Here is a 10,099-nt window from a genome sequence, read left to right on the forward strand (position 1 = left end):
GGTGGGGGGCACCAGGGAGGGAGGCCCGGGGGAGGGAGCCCGGGTTCCTCCCTCGCGCCCTCTTCCTTGCCCCCCCCGGTAATTCCCTGAATCCCACCCCCTTGCCCCCCCCCCCGCCCCCCCCCCCGCCCCCCCGCCCCTTCCACAGTTTGCGGAGCACGGCACGCTGAAGAAGGTGGTCCTCAACCAGATGATTACCCCCGGCCGCAAGCTGTACTCGCTGGCGGATGCGGTGCGCTGGGGCAAGCAGATGGCGCAGGGGCTGGCCTACCTGCACGGCTGCAGCCCCATGGTCATCCACAGAGACCTCAAGACAGAAAACGTAAGCATATGTCATGCTACAGTCACCCGCGTTGATAGGCCGCGTGAGCAACAAGAAGCGCGTGAAGCTCAGCTGGAGCCATGCTCCAGCCTGCTTGCTGCTGCTGCAAGCGCTACTGCTCGCTGCCGCTGCTTGTGCTGATGCATCTGGGCCGCCGCGCGCCATGCATGGCTGCAGGTGCTGCTGGTCAGCGGCCAGGGCGGGCGCATGGATGCCAAGCTGGCAGACTTTGGGCTGCACACGCTGGTCAAGCGGCCCGCGGCGGCGCTGCCCGCCATCGAAGACATCAAGTGAGCCAGGATCCCTCTGGGCGGAGGTGGTGGTGGCGCTGCATGGCGGAGCTCGCTGCGCTGCTGGCAGGCAGCATGTGCACGCTGCTAGCTGCCCGCGCTCATGTGCCCCTGCCTGCCCCCGCCTGCCCCTGACCTTCAGGGAGGAGGAGTGCCACCACGGCCTGGCCCTTGCCGCCGACGCCGCGCGCAGCCCCACCGCCGCCGACGCCGAGGCGCAGCGGCAGGGCATCGCCGACGCCAGGCAGGCCAAGTACCACCTGACGGGGCAGACGGGCGCCTACATCTACATGGCGCCCGAGGTGCTGCAGGGCAAGCCGTACAACGAGAAGGTGGACTGCTTCGGGTGGGTGACACACTCGGCATCCAGCCGCCCTGCTTCGCCCGTGCTGCTTGCCTTGCCAGCCCCTGCCGTTGCCCCTGCTTGCCCTCTGCCCTTCAACGCGGTGGCGCGCTGTTTCTCACCAGCGCCGAGTGCTCCCTGCCGCCTCCACTCCCCCTGTGCGCGCAGGTTTGGCGTCATCCTGTACGAGCTGCTGCACCGCAAGATGCTGCTGGCGGACATCATGTACCTTGGGGGCGCCGACGACGCCCAGGCGCACGCACACAAGGTGGCCGCCGGCTACCGCCCGCCCATCAGCGAGGCGCTGCCCCAGGGCCTGCGCCAGCTGGTCAAGGAGTGCCAGTCGGGCACACCGGAGCTGAGGCCCAGGTGAGGGGCAGCAGCAGCAGGCAGGCCGCGTCGAGCGGCGCTGCCGGCAGCGCGGGTGTCTCCCTGGCTTCGGCGGCTGTGCCCGCCGTGCCGTCCCCGGTGCATGACATCGCACCACTGCCCCTGCCCTGCCTGCTGCAGCATGGAGGAGGTGGTGAGGCGGATGGAGGAGGTGGAGCGGTCTGGGGAGCTGCAGGCAGCGGAGCAGGCGCACGGGCCTAAAGGCTCCCAGGCCGGCTGCTGCACCATCATGTGACACGGCTGAGCAGCAGCGCCACATGCCAACCAATAAGCCCTTGCCTGCCGCTGCAGCCTGGGCTGCCGCGTGCCCATGTGTCCCCTACTGATGCAAGCCTTGGTTCCCCTGCCTCTGAAAGATAACCCACATCTCGATCACTCTTGCCGCCCTTTTGCCTTCCAAATATCAAACACTCTAAAAAGAATGACCTGCCACTGCGCATCATAGTCTTGGCCGCCACGTACTGAACACTGCCTTACATGATGCGCTCTCATGAGAGTGATCACCCCCCATCGTCATTTCCCAACAGCTGGCTGTACCTGCTGCATGGCTTGGTACCGGACATTCTCTCTTGCCTTACCCTTCCGACCGCTCTCTCTGCACTGCTGTATTCTCGCTGGCCTTCATGCCGGCATCGCCTTGTTGCGCCAGATGGCACCATTTCACAACGCTGCCATCAGATAATCACCTACTGCTTTGCAATACCTTCCTAACCTATTGCTTCATGACTTTATCTTCCTGAGTTCAGTTTCCAGCAACAGCGTTTTTTATTTCCAGCAGCACCGTGGGCAACACATCGCAGATGCCAACTTGCTTTCAGAAGCCTGATTTCTCAGTCCCTAACCTGTAATGAGCACTTCTCCAGGGCAGATGCTGCGAATCCAAGGGAAAGCACTGCAGCATCTTACACGCAATACCAGGGGGGAAACAGAAGGGTGCCATAATGACGAATCATCGAGTTGGAGCGACAATACATATAACAGACTGGGAAGGCATGAAAACAGGAGGGTTGACTGGGATGTTGTGTGCGGTGTGAGGCAAGTGAGTATACTGCGACAGGGTGTGGCGCTCGCAGCAGGCAAGGGCTGGCCACGCAACACAGGCGCAGGGGCTGGGCGGGCCAACCAATGTGGACAGCACGGGAGCAACGAACGAGTGTGAGTGGGTCAACGAGTGCTGGAAAGCGCCTCTGCCACCTGGGCAGCGGAGGGCGCACGTCTGGGCCCGGGCTGGTGACCAGCCGGGCTGTCACCCCCCCCATCACCTCATGCATAGCTGTAGTTGCGCACGCTGTAGGGGTTGTCCGAAGGCGCGGGCTGCTCGGTCACAGGGTAGCGCGCCGCCGGCACGCCGCCCTCTGCGCCCTTGCCCAGCGGCGCCGCCGCCTTGTCCCCCGCCTCTGGCTCCGAGAAGCGCTTGGTGCTGCCCAGCGAGCCGCCGCCGCTGCCGCCGCCGCTGCTATAGCCCGCGGGGCGGTCTGCCGCCAGGCTGCCGGTGACGGGGCCGCCAGAGCCCAGGCTGCCCGCCGAGTGGTAGGGGTTGGAGGCCTCTGGCGCGGGGCCCGCCGGCGGCCCCGCCATGCCCACCGCAGGCGGCGGGCCTTGCGTGAACATGCCAAAGCCTGCCGCTCCGGTGCCCGCGGCCGCCAGGGCGCCGGTGGGCGTGCCGACGGGCGAGGGCGCCGCAGCCGGCGGCGCCGGCGCGCTGGTCAGCTCGCCAAACGCGTCCGCCGCGCCCAGCAGCGCGCCGCCCTGCAGCCGCAGCGCCGCCGCAACTGCAAGCGCAGCGGGACGGCGGGCATGCAGCCTGTCAATGCCAGTGGGCTGGTAGGGCAGTGCTCCAGACTGCTCTTGGCAAGGGCGTCTTAACTGAGGCCGGATGCACTCGATAACCTCGCCCCAACCTCGTGCCATGCACTCCCCATCAGCTTGCCACAACAGCACCCTGCCTCCACGCTCTCCCTCTAGCACGCTCTCCCTCTAGCACAGCAGGCAGCCACAGGCACACACATGCGAACGCGCGTGTGCAGCGCCCCTCACCGTAGTGCTTCAGGTACTGCCCGTCGGCTATCAGCGCCGCCAGGTCGCGAGCCAGCAGCGCCTCCTGCTGGTCAAAATTCTGGGTGGTGACTGCGGTTGGCGCAGAGGGGCGGGGAGCAGAAGGGCGGCAGGGTCGGCGGGTGAGGCGGCGCCAAAGCGCGGCGACCCTTCAGCCGAGGGGCAACATGAGCTGTGCCAGGGAGCGGCCGCGCGCTTGCATCGCCCCTCGCTTGACCAGGGCTGGGTTGAGCCCCCAGGCTCGCTCCCCCACTGGGTGTTTCCCCCAGGCTCGCTCCCCCACCGGCTGGAGCCCCCAGGCGGGCTCTGCCCCACGCCCCACCTTTGAGCTTGGCCTCCTTGTGCGACAGCAGGCGGATGGTGGCATCCAGTTTCTGCTCGGGCTTGGCGCCGCCGCCGCCCGCGCCCAGCCGCGCGCGCATCGCGCTCACCCTGCAGTCGCGCGGGCGCACAGGCCAGGTGATAACACCGCGGCCGCTCTGGCAAACCATGCACCCCGCAGCATCGCAGGCAGGCAAGCCCAGCGCCGCTCCACCCGCCACTGCTGTTGCTCCCTGCCGCGTCTTCCAGCCACTTGTGTTGCTCGTCCGCTGCGCAGCCCACCAGCCGCACGCACGCGCCCTCTGCTGGATGGCCTGCCACAACTGCCGCCACCCAGCCCAGCCGCCTCTCACTTGGTGGACAGCTCCGTGACCGTGCGGCGGCGCGAGTCCAGCTCCAGCCGCGTGTTCTCCAGGTCCTTGTACCGAGCCTGCCATTCAGCACACAAGCACGGCACGAAGCAGGGTGGGCAGGCAGGTATGGAGTGCTGCCGCGGCCACGCACGGCGTCGCCACCGGGCGGCAGCACAGCGACGCAGCAGCCGGTCGGCCGATCGGCGAGGAGAAGTGGAGCAGCCGCGGCGGCAGCCTGGCTGGGGGGCGCTGACCGCCGGCTGCGGCAGGCCCCGGCGGCAGCGGGCCACTCACCGCGAGCTGCAGGTGCACCTCTTGCCACCGCGTCAGCGGCGCCAGCACCTCCGTTTCCAGCTTGTGCCCCGACTCGTTTGTCACGCGGCTCACTGTGTCCGCCTTGAAGGTGGGCCCGCCCACCAGGTTGAGGGAGGAGGTGGCGGAGCCGGCGCCGCCGTTGGTGTCCTCGTACGTTTGCGGCAGCGGCAGCGTCATCGTCGTCTTGGTGGCCGACAGCAGCTCCGCGTTGGCGGCGTGGGCGGCGCGGATCGCCTTCTCGCACTTGCGCACCTGCAAGCTGAAGTCGGTGGCCGTCTTCATCATCACCTTGTTCCTGCGGGGAGGGGCAGGTGGGCGTTGGGAGCACGTGGCGCCTCCCCTGGCAGCGGAAGGTGCCGACGAGAGGCGCCGCCCCGCCTGCCGCGCGCGCCAGTGCGGCGGGCAGCTGGCGGCGTTGCCGGCCCTGGCTTGCCTCCTGCACCGCCAGCAGGGCGTGCGAGCCTGGCTGCCAGCAGACCAGCAGGCGACGCGGCCCAGACCTTGCGTTGCTGGTGAGGTCGTGAGCGCCGGGCATAGACTCCCGGACCCTCTCCTTGAGTCGTCTCCATCCGGCCCCCATTTTTGCAGCCGCAGTAGTTGCAGGGCGATCGGGGGCTGTGAATGGGTGCGGGCAGACCTACAGGGTGATGCAATTTGTCAAAGACCCTCTAAATTGTCCAGGAGGCGCGGCATCTACTCGACCTAAGCCCTGGGGGACCGGGCCGCCTGCCCCGTGGCACTGCCAGCGCCGCTGGCAGCACGGAAACCCCGCCTCCTCTTGGTCCTCCTGCCTCAGAGACCCTAGCAATTACAAAGCAGTTGTTGCACTTGCAGCCGACCCTGCTCATGTCCCAGCAAAGGCGCCGAGAGGCGCCCAGACATCCCGCCACCGCGGAAGCCGCCGCCAGCCGCCGAGCCGCCGTCTAAGCCGACTGCCAACAGCCTGCCCCATATCCAAACTCCAACCATGCAACTCCATCATCACACGGTCGCAGAGTGGGGTCCCCCGCCAGCGCCTGCCTTCTCGGCGGTCACTGGAAAGCGTGCCAGCGGCGCCAGCTGCGCATCCGGTGTGTGTGGCGGCGGGCCCTCGCCCAGCTGGCCCGCCGCAAAAGCGGGCGCCGTGCCACCGACGGCGCTGGCGCCCAGCCCGCCTGTAATGCCAGGTGGCGGGCTGGGGGGCTCTGCCAGCTTGCGGGCTGGCGGCGACTGGGCCGGCAGCGGGCCAAACGCCTCGGCCGCGCCCAGCAGCGCATTGCCCTGCAGGCGCAGCGCCGCCGCGGCATAGTGCCTGAGCCAGCGCGCATCCGTGATGAGCGTGGCCAGGTCTCGGTGCAGCAGCTGCTCCAGGTCCGCAAAGCTCTGCGCCGCCACTGCAGCAGGCGCGCGAGCAGCAGGAGGGCAGACGAGGGACGGCATCAGACACTGTGGGAGGACCCCACAGCTTGCTTCTCGGCGCTTTTCCAAACAAGCGTGATGACGGCAGCATCGGAGGCAGCGCTGTATAGCTCGCCTTGCAGCTTGCTCTCCTTGTGCTGCAGCCGGCGCATGCTCTGCTCCAGCGCCGCCTCCTGCTTGGCATCGCTGCCCCGGCTGCTCAGCTGCGCGCGCAGGCTGTCCACCCTGCAGGCAGCCCAGCCAAGGGCACAGGGCCAGCCAGAGCCCCAGCGCATGGGGCCGTGCTCATCACTGCGGGACACCCCCCTTCACAAGGGATGCCTCCAGCCAGCGCGCCAGCACTCAGCCCCCCGCTCACTTGTGGGACAGCTCAGCCACCGTCCTGCGCCGTGAGTCCACCTCCAGCCGCTGGCTCTCCAGCTCGCCGTAGCGTGCCTGCGGGCGGGGCCAGGCACGGCGCCAGCGCGTCGGGTGCCAGGCGGTCACGAGCTGGCAGGAGGCATGGGAAAGCTACTGTGTCCTTGATCACGATGGGGGCAGCACACTCACTGCCAGCTGGGTGTAGACGTCGTGCCACCTCTGCAGCGGCGCCAGAACCTCCGCCTCTGTCTTGTGGGTCGCCTCCTGCACCGCCCTGCTCATTGCGTGGGCACTGAAACCGTCGCCGCCGATGGCGGAGGGCCCGCTGGAGGCCCCGCCGCTGCCCGCCGCCGTCTCCTGGAAGCGCAGCGGCAGCGGCGCCGCCATCACGCCCCGGATGGCGCCCACGGCCTCGGCGTTGGCGGCGGCCATCTGCCGCACGGCGCGCTCGCACTTCTCCAGTTGCACCACAAACTGCCGCGCCTCCTCCAGCATGGTGGAGCACCGCGCGTTGGAGGTGGGCTGGAAGTCCCGGCCCCCCAGGGGGCTCCCCTGCTGGATGCGCTCCCTCCAGCGCCGCCAGCCCGCGCCCATGGCAGGAAGGAGAGGAGGACGAAGAGGACGAAGAGGATAGCGGACCAGGCCTGAACACAGAGGGGGCAGCGGCGGCCGACGGCTGCCGCCTGTTGAGGGGCAGCTGGCGGCCGCGGCGGCGCGTCCAAGGCTGTGCCAAGCAGCCTGGCTTCTCCCCTGGGCACTGTGCTGCTCCCACAAAGCCTGAGCACGAGTCACTCGTTTGCTTCTTGGATCACCCACCTTCCTCACCCGCAGCCTGCAATGACTGGAGGTCCAGCTGCAAAGTGGCTGTGCAAAGTGGCTGTGCAAAGTGGCTGTGCAGGCACAACAGAAATGATGGTTTCCAGATCCTGAGCTGGCGCAGGGCGCCAGCTGGAAGTCCTTTCGCACAGCGACGTGCGCAAGGCATGCGGTCTTACGTTATCTACTTATTTACCACTTATATAATTGAACAACGACAGAGCGAGCGAGGCCTGACCAGCGACCCACCCCGCCCGCATGCGCCATTCGCTGACCAGCCCGAGGGCACGCAATCCAGCCACACCGCCATGCCCGCACTTCCAATCAAGCGCGCGACCTGGAATTCCAGTGCCATGCAGCTGAGAGCGCGATGCCAGCTGCGGGCGGTCCAGGTGGCCGCTGGCCTCCGCCAGTCCATGGCCCGGTTGCTGCTGCTGGGCTTGCCCTCCTACTGACGAATCTGCAGCTCAGCAGCAGCATGATTCCACCTGCAAAGCTGCTGGTACCTTGCTCTTCCTGTTCTTCTCATTTTCACGGCGCATGCGCCACATCGGTCAAATTTAAATTCGCTCCACGCATCATGAATGTGCAAGACAGGCACCTTGATACAAGGGTACACCCTTGTGACTGTGTAACGATGTCGTGTCAACGTAGGGTAGTTGCCCGCCACCCCCTTGGGGGGATGTGCAGGCTCCATGTCAGCGCCGCCGGTCAGAAACAGACTTGCTCCAGGATGGCTAGAGTGACATTCAGGCCAGGGCGGCTGATACCAACGCTGGGTAGGATGGCAATCAGCGTCTCATCGACCAGGCAGTCCGAGGCAGAGAATGTCTCCACAGCGGTGCAGCACCTGCAGTGCGGGGGAACATAACTCTGTGCGGTCAGTCACACACGCATGAGCAACCACGTTGGCTGAGGCTGGGATGGCCTCTGTTGACCGCCCTGCTCACCCTTCCGTTGGCGGCTCGGCGCTTTCCAGGGCGGCCATTGCATCCGCCGTCTGCTGGGCTGTGGGGGCTGTGGATGAGAGTGGCACATGCTGATTGATCACATTCCTCTCTTGCTCGCATGCGCCCAGCACCTGCTGACCAATCGCGACGCAGCCGCCCTCGCTCTGGGCTCGCCCTGCACAGCAGCTTCGGGCGGGCCGACGGGTGTCGAGGGCGGGGTGCCGGCTGGCCCCAGGCTCTGCTGGGTGGCGCCTGGTGCTCCCAACCCAACCTTGCCTGGACCCAGCAGGCCCTGGCATGCCGCAGCTGGAGCAGGGGAGGCGGCCAGGCACTCACCAGCAGGGACCGCCAGCAGGGTGCCCAGCAGAACACCGCACAGGACGACTGTCGGGGACTTCATTGCACAGACAAATGGGCAGGAACTAAAGTTATCTAGCTGCAGCTCTCGTGAATGATGGCTTGAATGTTCAGTGCTTTCTATTCTTGGCCTTTCCAAATGATGACTGTTTCACGTTGTTACATCGTTTGGGATGAGTTTTGGCAGGCACGGTGCATGGGCACATGGGCACGCGCCAGAGTACAACTCAGATCATGCGTTGAAGGCTGAGGGCAGCACACTGGTGCATCATGATTGGGTCAAGCTCGGGAGAGATGCAGCAACAACAGCAGAGGTGCGCAGATGCCCCACACACGAGGAACAGGGGGAAAACAACACTCTGAAACTGTCAAAACGAGGGCTGTGCAGCGGCAGAAAGGAATACACAGACGGAGCGCGGCATAGTCTGGAGGGAAACTGGGGGTTGTGCGCGTGGGCACGAGGCGCACGAGAGGAAGGGCCCACTGGTTGGCAACCTTCACTGCCGCCCGCCCGGCTGCTGGCCGCCCATGTTGCTGAGCATGGTCTTAAACGCCGCCATGAAAGTCTCCGCCGCCTGGTCTGGGTCAACGTTGGTCGGCGGCGTCGGCGGCGTCGGTGTCGGCGGCCGTGCGCCGCCGTTGCTGGGGGCCCAGCCCGCGGCGGCCGCCGCCAGCGGCTGCTGCTGCTGGCGGCGCGCGAGGATGGGGGAGGGGGTGGCCAGAGGCTCCTTGCCGCTGGTGCCGATGCAAGTGAACACGCTGTCATCATCAAACTTGAACTGCGCAGTGCAATGGGCCGGGATGGGTAGCGATGGTTGTGAGCATTAAGTGTTGAAAGCAGGGACAGAGAAAGCGGGGGTCGCCACGCCCGCCAGCCGACCGCCTCCGGCTGCCACACACCCCACGCCACCACCCCACAGCCGCCGGGGGCCCTCCCGTACCACAAAGCAAGCAAACCAGACGGGCCACCGAAGCAACTAGCGCCCCACCTGGTTGTATGCATCGTACACATCCTCCACCCCGGCAGCCTCGTACATGCTGCGCAGGTCGCGCAGGCAGTCCAGGCTCTTGAGCGGCACGCAGTCGGCCTGCAGGTGCGTCAGCAGGCCCAGCCAGTACAGGTTGTCCTGCAGCACACAGCAGGGAGGGAGGGGGAGGGGTGGAGGGGGGCAGGGCAGCGGATCAGCAGGCGGGCGCAGCTGGGAAGGGGAGCAGCCTGAGGCAGCAACATCAACAGTGTGGACCGCCCAGAGGGCTCGCCAAGGGCTCGCAGCAGGCCGCCCCCAGCCCCCAGCCCTGCCCCTTGCCCCGGGCCCCAGGCCCCTCTTCCCAGCCCGCTGCCGGCGCTGCGACGGCCGCGGGGCCGCACCTTGAGGTCGCTGTCGTGCCGCGTGATGAGCGTGCGCTTGGCGCGCAGCAGCTCGCGCTGCGTGATGGGCTGCAGCTTGATGTTGCGCAGCACGTTGAGGCTGGCCATCATGGCGTCCTGGATCTTGGCGGGGGTGCTGGTCACGTTGACGTGCCACCAGCCTGGGGGGAGAGGGAGGGAGGGAGGCAGGGAGAGAGGCAGGGTCAGAAGAGGGGTGTAGGCATGGGTGTGTGCGCGGAACTTGGGGGGCGCCGAGGAAGACAAACGGGCATGGGCAGTACAGCGGGCGGGGCCAGGAGGTGCCGGGCGCGGGCACAGCGATCCTTCTGTTCTTCTGCTGCGGCCGCGGCTGCCGCCAGGCGTGCCTGCCTGCCTGCCTGCCTGCCTGCCAGGCCTGGGCGGGCGGCGCACCTGAGGGCAGGCGGTCGAAGAGGGAGAGCTCGAAGGAGACGTCGTATGG

At 67.0% G+C, this 10,099-nt stretch overlaps 3 protein-coding genes across 3 annotated transcripts in view; 1 reads left to right on the forward strand and 2 right to left on the reverse strand.

The window, feature by feature from the left end:
* The window catches only part of CHLNCDRAFT_50283 (hypothetical protein), a gene marked incomplete at both ends in the record, with an annotated part of 2,620 nt that extends 1,040 nt beyond the window's left edge, over positions 1 to 1,580 (forward strand). The window contains 5 exons of the mRNA XM_005850548.1: positions 149 to 322; positions 500 to 612; positions 755 to 958; positions 1,124 to 1,324; positions 1,466 to 1,580. Coding sequence (XP_005850610.1) covers positions 149 to 322; positions 500 to 612; positions 755 to 958; positions 1,124 to 1,324; positions 1,466 to 1,580 — 807 coding nt within the window. The remainder of the gene's footprint in view (positions 1 to 148; positions 323 to 499; positions 613 to 754; positions 959 to 1,123; positions 1,325 to 1,465) is intronic.
* A 1,028-nt stretch (positions 1,581 to 2,608) lies between these two features.
* Positions 2,609 to 6,741, reverse strand: CHLNCDRAFT_56892 (hypothetical protein; the record flags this gene model as incomplete). The annotated part of the gene is made up of 10 exons (XM_005850830.1): positions 2,609 to 3,117; positions 3,383 to 3,472; positions 3,723 to 3,832; positions 4,075 to 4,151; positions 4,369 to 4,684; positions 4,890 to 5,026; positions 5,425 to 5,762; positions 5,816 to 6,012; positions 6,146 to 6,222; positions 6,337 to 6,741. The coding sequence occupies 10 exons, from the start codon at positions 6,739 to 6,741 to the stop codon at positions 2,609 to 2,611; spliced, it is 2,256 nt and encodes a 751-aa protein (XP_005850892.1).
* Positions 6,742 to 7,674: 933 nt separating this feature from the next.
* Positions 7,675 to 10,099, reverse strand: part of CHLNCDRAFT_56893 (hypothetical protein) — a gene marked incomplete at both ends in the record, with an annotated part of 8,445 nt that continues 6,020 nt past the window's right edge. The window contains 6 exons of the mRNA XM_005850831.1: positions 7,675 to 7,813; positions 7,914 to 8,088; positions 8,250 to 8,416; positions 8,772 to 9,049; positions 9,260 to 9,397; positions 9,640 to 9,800. Of these exons, the coding sequence (XP_005850893.1) occupies positions 7,675 to 7,813; positions 7,914 to 8,088; positions 8,250 to 8,416; positions 8,772 to 9,049; positions 9,260 to 9,397; positions 9,640 to 9,800 (1,058 nt within the window). The remainder of the gene's footprint in view (positions 7,814 to 7,913; positions 8,089 to 8,249; positions 8,417 to 8,771; positions 9,050 to 9,259; positions 9,398 to 9,639; positions 9,801 to 10,099) is intronic.

This window comes from Chlorella variabilis (assembly GCF_000147415.1).
Source record: "Chlorella variabilis unplaced genomic scaffold CHLNCscaffold_3, whole genome shotgun sequence".
Lineage (NCBI taxonomy): Eukaryota > Viridiplantae > Chlorophyta > Trebouxiophyceae > Chlorellales > Chlorellaceae > Chlorella > Chlorella variabilis.